The 21,131-nt window shown below is 44.3% G+C and overlaps 1 protein-coding gene across 1 annotated transcript; it reads left to right on the top strand.

The window, feature by feature from the left end:
- The first annotated feature begins 1,979 nt into the window (after positions 1-1,979).
- Positions 1,980-18,073, top strand: CBY2 (chibby family member 2). The gene is made up of 3 exons (XM_007947814.1): positions 1,980-2,054; positions 2,350-2,430; positions 16,838-18,073. The coding sequence occupies exons 1-3, from the start codon at positions 1,980-1,982 to the stop codon at positions 18,071-18,073; spliced, it is 1,392 nt and encodes a 463-aa protein (XP_007946005.1).
- The last annotated feature ends 3,058 nt before the right edge of the window (positions 18,074-21,131 follow it).

The raw sequence follows: 21,131 nt of genomic DNA, 5'->3' as shown, positions 1-21,131 counted from the left end.
GAATTGGTCGATGTTCATCCATTTCAGGAGGTGGCATATGATCAAGAACCAATGGTATTGAAGGAAGAAGTTGAAGTTGCACTAAAGGAATTGACAAAGAACAAGCCTCCAGGAAATGATGGAATACCCATTGAGATGTTTCAACAAACAGATACAGTGATGGAGACACTTAATGCTCTATGCCAGAAATTTAGAGGACAGCTACTTGACTGACGGATTTGAAGAGATCCATATTTGTATCCATTTCAAAGACAGGTGATCCAACAGAATGTGACAATATCAATAATATCACATGCAAGTAAAATTTTGCTGAAGATAACTTAAAAACAGTTGCAACAATATATTGACAGGGAACTTCCAGAGGTGCAAGCTGGATTCAGAAGAGGACATGGAATGAGGGATATCATTGCTGATGTCAGATAGATCTTGGCTGAATGCAGAGAATACCAGAAAGATGTTTACTTGTGTTTTATTGACTACACAAAACATTAGATAATGTGGATCATAAGATATTATGGATAACATTGAGACAAATGGGAATTTCAGAACATCTAATTATGCTCATAAGAAACCCTCTGTCCATAGACCAGAAAGCTATCATTCGAACAGAACAAGGGGATGCTGCATGGTTTAAAATCAGGAAGGGAGTGAGTCAGAGTTGTATCCTTTCACCATACTTGTTCAATCTGTATACTGAGCAAATAATCTGAGAAGCTGGTCTATATGAGGAAGAGTGCAGCATCAGGATTGGAGGAAGACTCATTGGCAACCTATGATATGCAGATGACACAACCTTGCTTGCTGAAAGTGAAGATAACTTGAACCACTTACTGATGAAGATTTAAAGACTACACTCTGCAGTGTAGATTATACCTCAACATAAAGAAAAGGAAAATCCTCACAACCGGTCCAATAAATAGAGAAAAGATTGAAGTTGTCAAAGATTTCATATTACTTGGTTCCACAATCAACACCAATGAAAGCAGCAGTCAAGAAATCAGATCATGCATTCCACTGGGCAAATCTGCTGCAAAAGACCTCTTTAAAGAGCTGAAGAGCAAAGGTGTCTCTTTGAAGATTAAGGTGCAAGTAACCTAAACCACAGTATTTTCAATTACCTCATATGCGTGTGAAAGCTGGACAATGAATAAGGAAGACTGAAGAAGAGTTGATGCTTTTGAGTTGTGGTTTGGCAAAGAATACTGAAAGTACCATGGACTGCCAGAATAACTGTCAAATCTGTCCTGGAAGAAGTGCAGCCAGAATGCTCATTGGAAGCAAGAATGGCCAGACTTCGTCTCACCAACTTTGGTCATGTTTTCAGAAGGGACCATTCCCTGGAGAAGGATATCATACTTGGTAGGGTGGAGGGTCATGGAAGAAGGGGAAGGCCCTTGACGAGATGGATTGACACAGTGGCTGCAACAATGGGCTCAGGTATAGCAGGGATTGTGAGGCTGACACAGGACTGAGCAGTGTTTCATTCTGTTGTACATAGGGTCACTATGAATCAGAGAGACTTGTTGGCACCTAGCAACAACAACATGCTGTCTACAAAAGAAACACCTTAGGCACAAAGACACAAATAAGTTGAAGGTGAAAAGGTGGGGAAAGTTTGCTCAAGGGGCTGGGCTGACAAAGCCCAGATGTCAGCCTTATGATCTTGATGCTGTTTGTACATTTCATCCTTGGTCTGGGCAGAGTTCAATTTGGGTTCCTGCCTCTTTATACAGCTCCACGTAGAAGATGCCATGTCTGGAGAGGGAAGGAATCTCAGCACAGCCTGGCAGTGAGGATGTGAACGGCAGTGGGGATGACCAAATAGGGGTTAATGTTTGGGCTATTGTGTGTCATACTGACCTGGCCAGATGTGTGGACACAGCCAGAGGCAAGCTCTTCCTGGCCCTCAGATGCCTTATTCTGTCTTGTTATGCTCAGAGAAAAACCATGAGCCCTGAAAAACACCATAGTGTTTTGTGATGTCACCTCTGGAATGTTCTCAGTGTTTGGATGACCAACTTCTGCATCAAACCTATACGTGGCACCTCACGCTGGTATGCCTTTTTTACTTGAGATAGAAATAATGTTAGACAAGGATGTAGGATGGCTACCTGTGGTTCAAAGACTTCTGGGTGGCTTTTACTTCAGAGAAAATATCTGTCCTATTTCTGTTCAGAGACTGATAAAGCATTTTACCAGACATCATCCACACGTTCTTTTAGACTTAGATTTTCATAATGTCCATGATGGCCCAGGGGGAATAAAGGAGTAGAAAGTCCTACGTTTTTCAGTTATACTATTGAGGCCCAGAGGTTGGAAAACAGAAGTCTTATTTTCTCTTTTTCACAGAACTCCTGGCCAAATTTTACAAGAAACAGAGTTACCAGATCTGAAAACCCAGACATTCCAATCAATGTGTTTCTACTTCAGGTAGGGAGTGTGACAGAAGGTGTAACCTACCTGTGTTAGCCAGACTACCCCTCCTCTTTCCAAACTCTAGCATGATGTTGAGTAACAAGTGAAGTAGTCAGCACCTTAGATTCTAGTTTTAGGTTGGTTGCCGACCAGCTGTGCTTGGGGAAGGCAATTTTGCCTCTCTCAGACTTGGGTTTTGCCTCCACCTGAAGAGGATGGGGCTAAATCATTCAGTTAGACTTTCCAGTTCTCACTTTTAAAATTTCTATGACACTCTGAAATGACCCAGTCTGGATTTCTGGGGCAGAATTAGGAATGAGTCTTGGAACAAATTCATGAGGAGACCCAGTACACAGACTAAGGTTATTTGGAGGTGTCAAAAGAATTAAAGCCAGCTATGTATTAAAGAGGGAGCTCTTGTAGCATAGTGGCTAAGGCACTTGACTGCTAACCAGGAGGCTGGCGGTTCAAACCCAGCAGCCACTCCTTGGAAGGTAAGATGGGGCAATCTACTTCCGCAGTGAAACTGCCTCAGAAACCCAAGGAGGGGTCACTATGAGTCGGGTCCGACTCCACGGCACGTAACAACAACAACAACATGTATTAGAGAAGGGGCTCTGGTGATGCAATGGTTAAGCATTCAACTGCTAACCAAAAGGCTGGCGGTTTGAACCTACTGACCAGTCTGTGGGAGAAAGATGTTACAGTCTGATCTGGAAAGATTATAGCCCAGGAAAACCCTATGGGGCACTTCTGGTCTATCCTTGAGGGTAACTATGAGCTAGAATCAATTTGACAGCAAACAACAACGTATCAAGAGGAGTTCCTAGGTAGTGAAAATGGTTAAGTGCTTGACTGCTAACCGAAAGGTTGGAGGTTCAAGTTTACCCAGAGGCTTCTCAGAAGAAAGACCTGGTAGTTTACTTCCCCAAATTCAGCCATTGAAAACTCTGTGGAGCACAGTTCTATTCTGACACATGTAGTGTCTCCATGAGTTGGAGTAACTCAATGGCAACTGGTTTTTATGTACCAAAGACAGAAGAAGGTTTAAGAGGAGTATGGACCTGATTTTTTGAGGGATTCAGGCAGAGGCCAAAGAATTAATGAAGTCCCAGCAGGCTTGAAAGACCCAGATTTCCTCCTGCTGTTTCCTTGGCGGAGTCCTCTTGATTGGATTCCTGTTGCTGCTATGTCACAAAGGGGCAACCTAGTTTCTTCAGAGGCACCTAAGGCCCTGTTTGAGGACTATGGCGGAGCAGTCAGAGGGGCTGAAATGTAGGGTGGAGGAATCAAATGCAGAGGTAACTATCTGAAAGCCTACCCAGGAATGTGTAAGAGGAGGCTCAATTACCAGGGGACATCCTATATTGTTTTCATTTTCCTAAAATTATCTCTTAAGAGTTTTCAGAAGAAGTACATGATTAGAAAGAAAATCTTTACCATTATTTGGGGTCATTTCTGATTTATGGTGACCCCATGTGTGTCAGAATAGAACTGTGCTCCATAGGGTTTTCACTGGCTGATTTTTAGAAATTAGATTGCCTTCTTCCAAAATGCCCCTGGCAGGATTTGAATTGCCCACCTTTTGGTGAGCAGTTGTGCTTGTTAACCATTTGCAGCACCCTGGGACTCCCATTCCTTGTACAAACCAAAAAACTAAACACATTGCCATCAAGCTGATTCTCACTCACGGTGACCTGATGTGTTACAGATTATAAATAAGCTCTATAGAGTTTTGTTGGCTGTTATCTTTACAGAAGTAGATCGCCAGGCCTTCCTTCTGTGGTGCCTCTGCTGGGCTCAAACCGCCAACCTTTTGGTTAGTAGGTTCATGCAAATGATTTTCTTCATCCAGGGACTTCTATTTATATGTTATCATTTGTATAGTTGGAAGATAATTTTAACAATCTAGGCAAGTTTGTTCAGCAGGAGGGGAAAATAATAGGACAAGAAATAATTCTGGATATTTGTTTCTATATTATCCTTATAACTTTCTGGACATGCCCCGGTGACATGGTGGTTAAGTGCTCAGCTGCTAACCAAAAGAGTGGAGGTCTGAACCCACCAGCCACTCTGTAAGAGAAAGATGTGGCAGTCTGCTTTGTAAAGATTTACAGCCTTGGAAACTGTATGGAGCAGTTCTGCTCTGTCCTCTGGAGTTGCTATGAGTTGAAATTGACTCAATGGCAGTGGGTTGGTTGGTTGGTTTTCTTTTGGTTGGTATAACTTTCTAATGAACAGCCATTTCTCTATCCATTTTACCTCACAACGCTTAGTCAGAATATCAAATAACTTTCTCTTGATCTTTAGACAGGATGACTCACCAAGGGGTTTCTATAACTCTGGAAGCCCTGTGTTAAGTCTGATTCCACTTGAAATATGCATGTTGTTAGTTTGGCCTCTTCATCTCCAATTGGAGCAGTTTGGTTCCTTCATAGGTCCTATAAATTGATCTTTGCATTGCTAAGACATAGAGGGTTCTAATCTGGAGGTGGGTATAGGATTTGGTCATGGGGTACAGGGATTGGAAAGATAGATTGCTCCCATCTATGCTTAGCTTGAAGGTCCCTCCCTCACCCCCAGAAACAAGCCCAGCAATGGAGGAGAAGTGAAGGCAAATGGAAGTGGAGAGTGGTTAAGAAGTTTGGAGCTTGTTCTGGGGCTGCTCACTTTCCTTGCTGCATGAGCTGGGGGTGCTGCTGAGTCTTGGGAAAAGGGGCAGACGGAATGAAAGGATGCCCGCTGTGTGGGCATATACACCCTAGATGGGCTAATGATGGCCTCATGGATAACCTCCTAAGAGGGCACAAGCATACCCCAGATACAGAAGCTGCCAGAGATGCTCTAGCTGGATGTTGTAGGTGAAGGGTTTGGGCATCTATAACTGTAAATGAACTGAGCCTCCCTATACCACAGTTGAGCACAATTGGTATGCTGGCTAACCCCCACCAAAAAAGCAAAAAGACAAAAACCACAGCAACAACAACCAAACTCAGACAGCCAATTCTGACTTCTGGCTACCCCATGTGTTACATAGTAGAACTCCTCCGTAGGGTTTTCTTGTTTGTCATCTTTACAGTGGCTCTGGAGGAGAAAGTCTTGGTGATCTGCTCTCATAAACAGTACAGCCTGGAAAAGCCCATGGGGCAGTTCTACTCTGTCCTGTAGCTACGACTTAGAATCAACTCGATGGCACAAAACACCAACAATATTTACACAAGCAGATTTCCCAGGCGTTTCTTCAGTGGTATCACAGGGTGGGTTCAAACCACTATCGCCTAGGTTTAGCAGGAGAATGCAAACTGTTCGAGCCACCCAGGGGCCTCAGTGTACTGGCTAAATCTACCAAAAATTCTCTGAAGCATCTGTATCAGAAAATGAGAAGGGTTTGGGGAAAGTATCATCTGGGAAACAAGGGGAGGAGGAATTAGGACATCACACTATGTGCCCAACATGGGACCATATAGGTGTGAAGCAGATATTTTATAGCTCTCGGAACTGGAAATCCCAGTAACCCCCGTAGTAATGGCAGAGCTGGAATTAGGGTCTGGGACCCAGATCAATGCCTATGGGCTCCACTGTGCCATGAGGGGCTGGGCCAGGTCATGTCTTAGAGCTATGAGTCTACTTCTAGGAGACAGATTCCTCGCATCTTACCTGTCCATTTCTGACCTCTCCACGTGTTCTGCACAGGCTGCTTTATTCTGGGACCTGAATCTACTCCTAGAAGGGAAATGCAGCAGCAGCTCCAACAGTGCCTCTGGCCTCCCAGCTCCCAATCACGCTGGGTGTTTAAGCTTCCCCATGCCTACAATTTAAGCTGCAAATGCCTACAATTCACTATTTGTGATCACCCTTAGGTCTTTTCAGGTCTTATTGATTTCCAGTTTTTCTTCTTCATGTTAAATATTTGTGTTGCTGATCTATTTCCCTCCTGTACATTAACTTGCAAGCCAACACTTATTTCCTGCCCAAGCTAGCTGACCTCCTGGTTCCTTTTGCACATAATGATTCCATTCTCACAGGCACTGTCCACATTGCCTCAGTAAGTGCTATCTGTGAATTTCATAAAGGTTCTGTTGACTCCCAGTTCTTTGATGAAGGATCTACATTGGGTCAGAAGCAGTGCTGACAGGCCTTGCCTGTGGCCCTTTTACCCATGGGATTGCCTTTTTTTCATGTTGCACTTTGTCTGAGCTTCTACAGAAGCTATGGAATCTCACTGAAAGTACCCGTATCTGCCAGTTTGAGTAACTGTTCACAGGAAGATTTCAGGAGATTCTGTGCTAGATGTTTTTCTAAAACTACCACATGTAACATCTTCTCTATCTTCTTTGCTGCTAATAGTGTAATTCTAAAAAAAGCAATCATACATTGCCTTGGAATTACCCTTTTGCTTGCTAGAATTTATTAAAACAGACATTGACTTTATCAGGGTAGTTAGGAGCTGAGTTAATTTAAAAATATAATAATGAAAGTCAGCCTTGTAATCTTGTCTGAAAGCTGGTAGCGTGTGGGCTCAGCTTCATCTGTCTCAAAAACACCTCAAATGGCTGAATATTCTCTGGTCTTATTGTTATTAGCTGCCATCTAGTTGGTCCTCCAAATCATAAGGACTGTCAACTCCTTGGGACTCCATGTACAACAGAACAAAAAGCTGCCCAGTCCTACACCATCCCCATCATTGTGGTTGGGATCAGACTATTGTGACCAATAGGGTTTCATTGGTTGATTTTCAGAAGTAGGTGGTCAGGCTTTTCTTCCCAGTCTGTCTCAGTCTGGAAGCTCCACTGAAACCTGTTCAGCATCATAGCAACATGTGAGCTTCCACTCAGGTGGTAACTGCACCTGAGGTTCATTGACTGGGAATCAAACCCGGGTCTTACCTATAGAAGGTGAGAATTCTACCACTGAACCACCGACACAACCCTCAGTAATATTGCCAAAGTAGGTATTCAAAAACACTGATCAATAGAATTGGACTTTCCCAAGGGCATTTGGACATCTCTCTGGCCTATGGTAGTCAGGAGTGGAAAGAAGAATGCAGTGCCTGTCAGCTAAGCCTAGCCAGTCACTGTTCAGTCCTACCCACAAACTCTTTAGATGGCCAGCCACCAACCCCAGAAAACTATACTCCTAAAGGTCCCACTCAGAGAGATCTGTTCCTTAGAAACCCTTTGGCACCAGGAAGTGACATTCATCTTATCACCTTCTCTCTGCCCTTTGACTCACCCCTTTCAGTTGGTTTCTTCCCCCATGCTCTCCAGTTGGAGATCAGATATCTGACACAGACACACCATTGTTGGTGACTGTGAGCATCTCCCTTCACATTTGAAAAGGAGGTGCCAGGGAATGGGCCATGCCTAATGCTAAGGAAGGATGCAGCCCAGAGGTGGGATTTCAGGGAGATGTTTGTGCTCAGGGCCCTTTCTGGTTCCCCTGCACTAATGCATCATCCTGTCACAACATAAACACATTGCTCCTTTAGGGCAGAGTCTCTTGGTGGCCTTTCTATGTTCCTCAATGGGACATAAAACAAGTTGCCATTGAGTTGACTCTGACTCATAGCTCCCTCATGTGTGTCAGTGTAGAACTGTATTCCACAGGGTTTTCAATGGTTGATTTTTTGGAAGTAGATCACCAGGCTTTCTTTTGAGGCACCTCTGTCAACCTTTTGGTAAGCAGCTGGGCATGGTAACCATTGGCTGGGCATGGTAACCCAGAGACTTTTATGCATACTATAGTCAATCATCCCATATCTATTCTCATATTCCATTATTCCACAAAGACCCTCTTCCTGGGTCTGTGTCCACATGCAAGGGCATTTCACAGAGACCAAGAAAGAGACAGTCCTTTCCTTTATGGGAAACTTGGACCACACTGGCATACACTCTGTCTCCCAGCTCGTTTGACCACTCAACAAACCAGGAAAACCTTTCTGGAGCATTCAGAAGGCTTTTTATTGACACAGACCTCATGTCAGGACTTGAGGACATCAACGGCAGATTAGCTCACCTTATAAAATCAACCCAGTGATACCACTGGCTGAAAGGACCTAATGGGGAAGAACTGGCTTTAAATGTGGGTGGTGTAATGATTAAGGCATTTGGCTGATAACCAGAAAGTTCAGTGGTTTGAACCCACCAATTGCTCCTTGGAAACCCAATGGGGGTCTCTATGAGTCAGAATTGACTTGATGGCAGTGACTTTGGTTTTAGTTTGGAACGAAGCTTTAGATATTATATATTCATGTATTTTCTTAATCTAGATGTTCACTTTTTGAAAAACCCTTTCAGAAAGAATTATATCCAACAAACACTGTAGTGCTTTGGGCCAGGAATGTTTAAATCCTAACAGTAAAACTGCCCATCTGTTTGGTCTTTATGACAGCTTACCTAGCACTGTCATGCCCTCTCCCAGCAATTCCATGAAATAGAACAATTATGTTTAGGTTTATTTTAGAGGTGACATTCTGAGACCTGCACAACCATCTGAGACGGCTCTGAATCATGCGATTCTCAAGAGCATTCAAAAATGAAACTTCTGACCCCAAAGTTACTGGGGATTTTGGGCCTCTACCCTCATTGGATTAAAATCTCTGAGTGCGAAGAAAGGCCTGGTGATCTACTTCTGAGAAATCAGCCACTGAAAACTCTATACAACACAGTTGTACTCCAACACATGTAGCAGGATCATGAGTTGGAATCAACTCAACAGCAACTGGTCTGGGTATCTATACCATGGGTATCCTCATTTGAGTATAAGCATAGGATGATGAATTGGATAACTAGCATGCTTGTGTGCATGGAGGCAGTTTCCTTTAAAGAGTAAACAGATGATCCTAGGGTTCTGTGGAATTCAAATGGAGAAAAACCCACTGTCAATAGACTAAGTATGCACCATGTTGTAACAGTTCTGCACTGTGACTACTATTTTAAAGCTTTAAACATGAATTGAAATGAGGGTATAGCTTTGCCAGATATATTAAGACATGAAATCACCACTTTTGTGGCTCTAAATGGTAGGATATTAACAGTTTCAGCTAGTTGAGCCTCACACGTCCTTCTTATCTTGCAGTTTATTCTGGTTAATTAATCATTGGCAGGAACTCTTTCAGCCTCCACTGTATGTGAAGTGTGTTCTGCTAATTCCCAGGGCTAGTGCCAAAGAAATAAAAGATAGGTCACTGTCTGGAGAGAATTGCAAATTATTCATGGGGGAAGAGGAAACAGGACATAAGAGAACCACTGAGATGCAATGATATCAACACATACAAAAGAAAATATCCTGGCATTACGAAGTGCTTGAATTCACATGGAGTGTGGAGTCAGATATCCTGGTTTTAAACCATGATTCTGGCCCCTTGCCAGCTATGTGATCTTGGATAGAGTCTATTTCCATGCCAACTCTTTTTGGTAAGATATTATTTATGAATATGTAAAGCAATCAGCACATCATCTGGCACATAATAGTCATTCAGTAAGTGTTATTTCCTTCTTCTTGTTCTAAACTATCTTCCTCTAAAGAAATGGTAAGCAACCTCCATTCTGTATGCAAGGTAACCATTCTTGCATGTTTGTAGTTCTTTATATATAAAGCAAATGTCACGTATTTTGTTTTGAACTTTGTAGTAAATAAAGACAGATGTTAGCCAGGTTGGGCACTGTAGTAATAGTTGTGAATGGTATGCCCTAGTGTTGGGCAGTGGACAACCTGCACAATCACATGGAGTGGCTCTTTGAATCATGTTAGCATCTACATTTTCTAGATAGATATGGAAACTGAGGCGTGGGTGTTAAGTGCTTGGTAAAGGGCATGCAACTGCACAATGCAGAGCCAGGACTCTTCAGGTTTCATGATGCCCAGTCCTGTTCTCTGCACCATGCCCGCATTAATGCTTGTTACACTGTGACTTGACTCATCTGCAACAAGAAATAATTGGTGCTATTCACCGATCTTTCAAATTGATTAGAAGTTCCATGAAAGCAGAGTCAGAGAGCTTGGGGACACAGTAGATGCTAAATTAATATTCCTTGATTCATTGATAAATGAATGTGGACTAAGAATCAGTGAAAGAACATTCAGAGCAGGAGCACAACTAGGGTGAGGAGTTTTCACAAGACCAAAAAGTTCTTTTTTCTGAGGACTAAGTCTGGGTAAGCCTGATCAGAATCAGTGAAATGCTACAAGAAAGAAGTTGTCTTGGCTCAATGTTAGTCCAAAGTTCAGTAATGATTCATGTCCTATCTGAAGATGCCTGTATTACTTATTTTTTCCTTTAAATCTTCTCTCTTTCAAAAGTGGAAAAGGCACTGCTTATTTCAGTCACACCTGGATAATACTCATTGGATTTTAAAACCAGTTGCTGTCATGTTGACTCTGACTAATGACAACTCCATGTGTATCAGAGAAGAACTGTGATCTACAGATTTTTCTGATGACTTTTCAGAAGTAGATTGTCAGGCCTTTTTGCCAAGGTACCTCTGAGTGGACTCACACCTGCAATCTTTTGGTTAGCAGTTAATGTGTTAACTGCAGTGCCCATGGTGCAAACTCCTAATTATGGTTTGATGAAATAGGCATATTTGTCTAATACTCATTAAAGTAAACACACAAATATTTTAAAAAAATATTATTGTTCTGAGAAACTAAGCCATGAATAATGCTGAATTTGGCCATTATGTTGGTCTTGTTTGAGGATAAGAAGAAAGTGAGCAGGGCTGAGTAATAAGATGACTATTTGGTTTCCTGGTTAAGGAAATAAAGGGGACCTGTTAGTCCATCACCATTTTCTGGAGTAGGTGTTATGGGGACAAAACAGAGAAGGCACAGGGTCTGCCTTGGGAGCACTGACCACTTAAGAGTGGGAACAAGATGCCAACTAGATTGGTTAAAGAAGATGCTGGCTCATCAGGGCTGGGGCCATAGTGATGCTATACAAACATGAACCACTGGACCAGAGAAAGTTCAACAAGAGGGCACTTAGAGATAATATCTCCAACCTTCATGATACAGAAGCAGAAACCAAGACCAGAGAATGAGAGGATGTGACCAAGGTCACCATCATGGGGAGTACAAGGATGTTGACCCAATCTCCATATCATCCACAGTGAGGGTAAGGTTTTATTTAATGCAATCCTGTTGAGAAGACAGTCAAAAATTCCCTGGGTTCTCTGTTTAGGATGTGGATACAGAATAAAAGCAGCTGAATGGGATGATGGAAAAGTCATTCTGGCATAAATTATTAGTGAGTTGTCCTTGAATGCTCAGTTGGATCAGGAAGAAAATCTCTCTGACTAAACCAAAGCAATAGTGAAAATATTATGAGACATTGGGAGAATTTGAACTCTGACTCAGTCTTTGCTAATATCGAGAGATCACTACCAATTTTTTCATGGGCTAAGTGCTGGGCTGCTAATTGAAAGGACAATGGTTTGAAACTACTATCCACTCCACAGGAGAAAGACGTGGCAGTCTGCTTCCATAAAGATTACAGCCTTGGAAATCCTATAGGGCAGCTCTACTCTGACTAATAAGGTCACTATGAGTTGGAATTCACTCAAGGGTACCTAACAATAACAATAACAATGGTTTTGTGGCTATGTAAAAAAGATACACACTCAAGTATTGACGGAGAAAATGACATGCGGCCTGTGATTTGCTTTAATATAACCCAGTGATGGGGCACAGTTGTAGACTTGGGTGGAGGTTGGCTAAAACAAGTTTGGCCTTCATTTGCTAATTGCTGAGGTGAAGGGATGCTGGGCACATGGGAATTTATTAGGCTATTTGCTCTCCTTTTGTATATGTTTGGAATTTTGCATAATAAAAAATTAAGAAAAAATATCTTGATCCCCAAAGTATACCCAGTCCTTTGATAAAACCATGGTGATTTGCCAGGTGACAAGTTCAGGGAACCAGACCAGGGCTTGTGTCTTAGTGAGGGGCCTAGTGTTGGCTATTCAGCTTCTCTGAGTTTCAGTTTCCCTATCCATAAAATGGGAATAGTAACACCTTGTAAGTCAGAGCTGTGAGGATTAAATGAATTCAGGTGGTGAAATGCTCAGCTCAGGGAAAAGCACAAAACTGGGCCTCACTATTTGTTTCCTTCTTCCCTTCTCTGTTGACTAAAACCACATTTTCCCATGAGAATATCTTCTAGGGTGATTGTGGTAGTTTGATAGTAGAATTCACGTCTTCCATGCTGAAGACCCAGGTTCTGTTCCCACTTTTAGCCACTGCCCAATTGTCAGTGGGGGCCTGTATGTTGCTATAATGCTGAACAGATTTCAGTGGAGCTTCCAGACTAAGATAGACTAGGAAGAAAGGCCTGGCAATCCACTTCTGAAAATCAGCCAATAAGAACCCCATTGATCACAAAGGTCTGATCCACAACCAACCATGTGGATGGTGCAGGACTGGGGCAGCATTTCATTCCATTGTGCGTGGGAGTCCAGGCTGACTTAATGGCAGCCAGTAACAATAACAACATCTTCTAGAGCAAGATCCTGCTGAGATGGAGCTCTGTACAGGTTCCAGTGCAAACAGGGACCTCTCAAGAGTCACCCCTTATTCACTGGCATCAAAGGACCTGAAGCTTACAAGGAAAATGCTTGCCTGGACTATCAACTCTGGTCTGTGTTCTTCTGATCACACCAGAGCCAATGTCCTCCCCTAATTGGGGCATGGATAAACCAGGGAGGCTGAATTTATTTAAATAAGAAGCTGACTGCAGAATGTCCTCCCACCCTCACTATCTGGAAGATTAAGCATATCCTTACAAAACTACTGGCATGCCCTTATTGCAAAGTTAATGGCTTATAACTGTGCTTTCTATTTATCTAGCTCTTTGGGTCTTAAAAATCCTAACCAACTTTTCACAGAAGAGAAGGGCAGTATTTGCACAGGGAGATAGCTCAGAGGGCAAGAATGCATAGGAAAGGAGGACACAGGGAAGAGGTAACTATAGGGGGGAAGTGGGAAGAGAGCTGTCACAATGTGAAGAATTGCAGTCAGTGTCATGAAACAAAATGTGTATGAATTGCCATATGGAAAATAAATTTGCTCTGTAAACTTTCACCCAAAACACAATTGAAAAAAAAGAAAAAATCCTAACCAACTGTATGTCCTTGGCAAATTACATTATCTCTATATATGTATGTAGATAAGCAACTTGTTTCCCATCTTCTCTATCTGTAAAATTGTGAAATAACCTGAGAAATGTTGTTTGTTCTTGTTATGTGCTATCGAGTTGTCTCCAAATCATAGCAACCTTATGTACCATAACAGAATGAAACACTGCTCAGTCCTGTGCCAGCCATATGATCCCTGCTATACTTGAGTCCATCATTGCAGCCACCGTGTCAATCCATCTTGTCAAGGACCTTCCTTTCCTTTGTTGACCCTCCACTTTACCAAGCATGACATCCTTCTCCAGAGAATGGTCCCTTCTGACAATATGACCAGAGTAGGTGAGATGCAGTCTGGCCATTCTCGTTTCCAAGAAGCATTCCAGCTGCACTTCTTCCAGGACAGATATGTTAGTTCTTTTTGCAGTCCATGGTACCTTCAGCATTCTTCGCCAACACCACAACTCAAAAGCATCAACTCTTCTTCAGTCTTCTTAATTCATTGTCCAGCTCTCACATGCATGTGAGGTGACTGAAAATACCATGGTTTGGGTAAGGCGCATCTTAGTCTTCAAGGAGGTATCTTTGCTCTTTAACACTTGAAAGCGGTCTTTTGCAACAGATTTGCCCAATGCAATACATCTTTTGATGTCTTGACTACTGCTTCCATTGGCATTGATTGTAGAATCAAGTAATAAAACCTGAGAAATGAGGACTTGATATTTGGGGGGCATTTCAAATGTACTTGGATGGAATGTTTTGGTGTCTTTTGAAGTAGCTATCAGATCTTATTTTTATTTGAATTCACTGTTGCAACTGTCACCTCTTCTCCAAGGTAGTTTCCAGGTGTCCATCACTGTTTTGAATACATCTCAGAATTCTTCCATTAGTGAAATCTACTTCTCTTGATAACAGTATCTTATATTACTATAGCAGTTGGCAGCTTTAAAAATACTTTTTCACTCATTATTACATTCAAGCCTCACAATGGTGTTGTGAACTAAGCATGCTTCCATTTTACGGGCACATTTCATTGACTTTCGATGTTGGGAAGGTGCCTTTGAGATCAAGGTGTCTAATTTCCTCCTTTTTGCTGTTGTTTTTGTTGTTAGTAGCCTTTGAGTCTATTCCAACTCATAGTGATACCATGTATGCAGAGCAGAACTGCTCCATAGGGTTTTCTAGGCTATGACCTTTTGGAAGCAGATTGCCAGTCCTTTCTTCTGAGGTACCTCTGAGTAGGTTCGAACCGCCAACATTTTGGCTAGTAACCAAGCACTTAACCATATGTGCCACCCAGGAACACTTTTTTAACAGTAATAAACAGGCATCTCAGAGAGGGTGAGAGAGCTCTTCATTGTCACTCTGCCCATCGATGACAGAACCAGGATGAGAATCCAAAGTTTGTGGTCCCAGTCTGGTGTACCTTCACCTGGGCAAACTGCCCCTTTTACCTGACTGAGAGAAGTCCTGATCATCTGCAGCAAAAACACCCATGGGAGCTGATGATACAGATTCCAGAACTGTATCCCAGGTTGAGTGAATAAGACTGCAGATGGAGGACTCAGAAATCTCTCTTCAATCTCACTCAGGTCATTCTTCTGTTCAGGGAAGTGTGAAAGCCACTGGCAGGTTGAATTGAAGCTCTGTGGACAGGATCTCCTTTTCATGCAGTGTCTTAAGGTTCAAGGCCACTGTGGTGAATTACTCACCCACAAGTGTTGGTGCTTGCCGGGGATGTACCCATGCATTCCACCTTCTGGAGAAATCCACCTTTAGGTGCCTGATTCATTTAAGAGAGTTACATCTTCTTCCTAGAGAGGTGGTGTTTTCTGGCTTTTCCTGAGTATTGCAGGTGTCCACACTATGATCCCAGGTGGCTTGGTAAGGAAAAAAATGTAAGTTCCATCCTTGACCCAGCCTGCAAGAAGACTCTGGAGTCTAGACAAGTGATTCACTTCCTGGGACTCGGTTTCTTCATCTGTCACACAACTGACAATGGCTATTAAGGTAGTGTTACAAGAGACACTATTCATGCAACGCTTTCAGAAACCAGGCTCCACAACTAGCACATTGAATGCATTATCATTTAATTCTCACAGCAAAGCTGTGAGTTAGAGATCATCAACCCCATCCTAGAGATGAGGAAGCTGAGGCACAGAGGAATTTAGTTCCATTTCCCAGGTATACACTGGTGACCGAGCCAAGCTGGGCCCTTCTGCTTAATTGTCAGACCTTGTTTGAAGTTTCTAACCCACCCACTGTCATTGAGTTGATACTAGCTCACAGCGACCCCCATTGGGTTTCTGAGGCAGTAAATCTTTACAGAAGTAGATTGCCCAGTCTTCCTTCCATGGAGTGGCTGGAAGGCTTGAACGGCCAGACTTTTGGTTAGCAGTCAAATGCCTTAGGCACTGGTGGTGTAGTGGTTAAGGTATTTGGCTGCTAACCAAAAGGTCAGTGGTTCGAACCTACCAGCCACTCCATGGAAGAAAGATGAGGCAGTCTCTGTAAAGATTTACAGCTTTGGAAACCCTATGGGGGTCTCTGAGTTGGAACAGAGTCGATGGCAGTGAGTCTGGTTTGGTGGAGTGGTGCAAACGGTTAACACATTTGGCTGCTGACTGAAAAGATAGGTTCCAGTGCAAGCAGAGACACCTCAGAGAAAAGACCTGGTATCTACTTCTGAAGAATGAGCCATTCAAAAGCTATAGAGCACAGTTAGTTCTACTCTGATATACAGGGGTCACCATGAGTCAGTATCAACTCACTGCAACTGGTTTGGGTTCTTATGACTGGTAAATGATGGGGCAAGGGCTCAAAAGACTTGATTGACTTTAAAGTTCGTGCCTTTGGAGTGTACCACCCTATAATACACGTTCTTGTGAGGATCCCAAATGGTCAAGTGCAAAAGTGCCCACAGTGGCCAAACCAAAACCCAGTTGCCCTCTTGTTAATTTTGACCCACAGTGGCCCCACATGTGTCAGAGTAGAACTGTGCTCCATAGGGTTTTCAAAGGTTGTGATCTTTCAGACATAGATCGCCAAGTCTTTCTTCCAAGGCACCTTTGGGTGAATTCCAACCTCTAACCTTTCAGTTAGCTGCTAAACACTTTGTTGAGCCACCCAGGGACCCATGTGGCTGCGCCAGATGCTCTTATACTTAAATGAACTGTTGCCAATGTTGCCTCTTTTCCAGGGTGCATCCCACACTGGGCTACTTTAGGGTCTCAGCCAGCGCTGGGTTTGTCAAATCCTCCTTTAAAGCCGGCCTTTCTTGTTCTCTCCCACAGAGGAGCACAGCTGAGCCCTTCTTGAGGTTCCACAACTTGTACACCACTCCGCGGTGCGCGCGGCAGGCTGCCCTGCCCAGGGTGAGCCGCAGGGTCGTCAGCCAGCATTCATACCCGCTGAACCGCTTCTCCTCCGTGCCCTTGGACGCCATGGAGCGCCCCACCTCTCAAGCTGACCTCGACCTGGATTACAACCCTCCCCGCGTTCAGCTCAGCGACGAGATGTTCGTCTTCCAGGACGGGCGGTGGGTGAACGAGAACTGCCGGCTGCAGTCTCCTTACTTCTCGCCCTCCTCCTCCTTCCACCACAGGCTGTACCACAGGCGGATGGCTAAAGAGTACCTGCTGCAGGAAGAGAACAAGTCCCTGCGCGAGGAGAACAAGGCGCTGAGAGAGGAGAACAAGACCCTGCGCAAGGAGAACAAGATCCTGCAGGCCTTCTGGGAGGAGCACAAGGTCGCGCTAGGCCGCGAGGAAAGCGGGACCTCCCAGCCGTCGCCCCCGGCGCCGCTGCACAAAGATAACATGGCAGTCGAGGTTTCGAAGGAGGACTCGGCCCTACAGGTGCAGCGCAGCAAAGAGAACAGCGCCCTACAGCTCCTCCGTGAGGAGAACCGGACCCTGCAGCAGCTGCTGGAGCAGAGAAGGGCCTACTGGGCCCAGACGGAAGACAAGGCAGCCCCTGCGGAGGAGAACAAACCGGTATCCTCGCCTCACGAAGAGCCCCACAGCCCCGGGCTGCTGCCCGACCAGGCCACAGGCCTCTCCTCTCCCTTCGATGAGCCTAGAGGGCACCCCAGGGCACAGGACAATTCCAAGACCCTCCGAGCCCTACGTCAAATGGTCAACAACCTAGTGAGTGCTTCCGAGGAGGAGGAGCAGAGTAAGGGCAGCGCGGGCCTGCCGGAAGGGGACCAGCCCATGCAGCTGCTGCAGGAGATGAACCAGGCGCTTCACGCTCTGCGCGAGGAGGAGAACCGGAACCTCCAAGTCCTCCGCGAGGAGAACCAGCTGCTGCAGGAGGAGAACCGGGTGCTGCACGCGCTGCGCGAGGAGCACAGGGTCTTCCAGGAGGAGAACAAGGCCCTGTGGGAGAACAACAAGCTGAAACTGCAGCAAAAGCTGGTCATCGACACGGTGACGCAAGTCACTGCGCGGATGCAGATGCTCCTCGAGGAGCTATACGCCTTCATGCCTGCCAAGGACAAGGAGCCTAAGAAGCCCAGCCGGATCTGAAGCCGCTGAGGCACGCAGAGGCACAGAGCTCGGGGCACGGAACACTCAGAACACTCGGGCAAAGACAGTCTCCCACCTTCCTTAGTCCTCCTGACCTTCCCCTGGGAGGTGGTGCCTGCTGAAGAGAAGAATTACTGGCCTCCCTAATCTCAGAGAAATAATAAAGGCATGAATGAGGAGGCTGAAGCCAGTCAACATCAGTGTATTTTGGATTTATTTTTCTCTTTTATTCACTACCCCAGTCTCTTCTTTCCTCCTGCTTTCTTTATTCTCTCTTTTCTTTTCCCCTTTGTCCCTTTTTTCTTTTCTTTTCCTCTGTCGCCTCCTAGCTTCCTTCATCATTTTCAGTTTCTGAGGCTATGGGGTAAGAGTGGGTCTTTGGGAGAAGTAGCTCTAGGGTTTTTTTAACTACCACGTTTGGGGCTGGATAATTCTTTGTTGTGGGCGTTGTCTTGTGCATTGTAGGATATTTAACAGCATCCCTGGCTCTACCCACTAGATACCAGTAATAGCCACCCCAGTGCCAGCTGGGACACTCACAATGTCTCCAAATATTGTCAAATGAACACTGAACATGCCCCCCCCCAACACACATGCAAAATGTCCCCCATCCCCATTGAGAACCACTGCTGTAGGTTTTTCGAAGTATATTTCTTGAAGTAGTCTTTGAAATGCTCTGAGAAAAACAAAGGTCTCTGTGGTAAAATTAACAGGGGGAATGCTGCTACAACATACCCTGTAGATTGATCATCATTCCAACTTAAAGAGTCTGAGAAATACTACAGTGAAGAAATCTACTGGTCTTTGGTTATCCCAGAAATAGCCAAATTTGCTCTTGAAATCCCTTTTTATATTACCCCTATGGAGTCCTTGGAATCCCTGGGTGGTTAAGTACTTGGCAGCTAACTAAAAGTTTGGAGCTTTGAATTCACTCCAAGGTGCTTCAGAAGAAAGACCTGGCCACCTACTTCCAAAAAGTCAGCCACTGAAAACCCTACAGAGCACAGTTCTACTCTCACACGAGTCACCATGAGTTGGAATTGATTCAACAGCAACTAGTATTGACCATCCATTTCGGGAAGGGCTTTCTGCACTCTCCTGGAGCCTAGGCTTACCTACCCACCCCAGGGTTCCCTCTATCTCCTCTTGGGTCACATCTCCCAGTTGCATGCAAGGGTTGAGGGTGGGACATTATCAGGCTGACTGAAGAGAGATGAAGCGGTTCCTAATTTGGTGTTCTCAGCTTTGGCTCAATTTCAGATTTGCATATACATTAGAACCAAGGAGTTGAAAGGTGGTCTCAGGTGACTAAGTTGGATAATGGTTCCCAAACTTTGTTATATAGTGGAATCATCAGAGGGTCTTTAAAAACTGCTCATACCTGGACCTCACCCTAGAAGCTTGGATTTTGATTTAATTGGTATTAGGTACTACCTGGGTATTGGGATATTTCAAAACATCCCATGAACATCCAGCTCATTCCAATATGCAGGAAAGTTTGGGACCTACTGTAGTGGGATGAATGATGCTGCTGATTGTCAATAAAATATTCCATCTACTGGTAATGGATATAGTAGATAGGGACATGTGAAGGAGTTTATTCATTTTGCTGATGGACAAACTGCTGTGATAGCTGTGAGTTTGACACTGGGATATCCTCACTCCTATTGTGCAAGTACCCCTGGTGGCACAATTGTTGAGTGCTAACATGCTAACTGAAAGGTCGGCAGTTGGAGCCCATCAGCTGTTCCATGGAAGAAAGATGTGGTTGTCTGGTCTTGTAAAGATTATAGCCTTGGAAAAACCTATGGGGCAGTTCTACTCTGTCATATGGGGTCATTTACAGTTAGAATTGGCTTGACAGTAGTGGGAAACTGTTGTTCATGCTGGCTAAATTTTTGAGACTTGAGCAAGTTCTGGTTGTGTAGTAAGCCACAACCACAGAGCCCTTTGCACATCATTTTTACATGACCTCTTTTGATTCTCACAACCCTGTTTCTTCTACAACTGTAGAAATGAAAACTCCAAGTAAACTTTCCAGAAATTATCCAGCTAGCAAGACCCCATCTGAGATTTCAATGCAAACCGGACAATCCCAGATCTCCAACTCTTTATGTTAGAGCTCAGGATCATGGTCACAAGGGACATCAAGCTCAACTGGCATAACGTACTACAAAAAACATAGTCCTATATTGCCTCAGAAACCCAAAGAGGGGTTGCTATGAGTCGAGTCTGACTCGACGGCACATAACAACAACATATTGTACTTTGGTGAGTAACAACTGGGATCTTAAAAGCTTGCAAACAGCCATCTAGATGCAGCGATGGGTCTCTCCTCATCCAGAGCAAAGAAGAATGAAGAAAACCAAAGACACATGGAAACAATCTACCAAGGGACTGGTAGATCAGGTGATCCTCAGCCTATCTGACCATGAGATCAGAAGAACTAGATTGTGCCTTGCTACCATTGTCAACCACTCTTAAAGGGAACAGTGCAGGAGATCCTGAGTAGAGTGGAGAAACAATGTGAAACAAAACTAAAAATCATGTTGTTGTTGTTGTTGTTATGTGCCGTCGAGTCAGACGCAACTCATAGCGACTCCTCCTTGGGTTTCCAAGGCAGTATCACTATGGAAATAGATTGCTCCATCTTCCTTCTGAGGAGTGGCTGGTGGGTTTGAACCCCCAGTCTTCTGGTTAGCAGTCAAGTGCCTTAGCCATTGTGCCAGGTTTGCTGGTCTGACAGAGCTTTGTGAGACCCCTGAGACTATGGCCCCTAGTTACGCTTCAGGTCTGGAACTGAACTCACTCCTGTGGCTTCCGGCTTCCAGCCAAACAATAGACAGGAATTTGGGGTGAACATTTACATCAGGTAGATACACTTCTTGGAGCAATCAATCAATCATGGGAGAACAGAGGGGCAGTATTTGCACAGGGAGGCGGCTGTGGGTGGGTGTAGTGCAGGAGAGGGAAGGATACAAGAAAGAGGTAACTACAGGGAGGAAGTGGGAAGAGAACTGTTACATTGTGGGAATTGCAGTCAATGTCATGAAACAAA

This window comes from Orycteropus afer, unplaced genomic scaffold (genome assembly GCF_000298275.1).
Source record: "Orycteropus afer afer isolate SDZICR_OR568_19922 unplaced genomic scaffold, OryAfe1.0 scaffold00194, whole genome shotgun sequence".
NCBI lineage: Eukaryota > Metazoa > Chordata > Mammalia > Tubulidentata > Orycteropodidae > Orycteropus > Orycteropus afer.
Note: the sequence above shows the minus strand (reverse complement) of the source record. Positions and strands in the feature narration are given on the sequence as shown.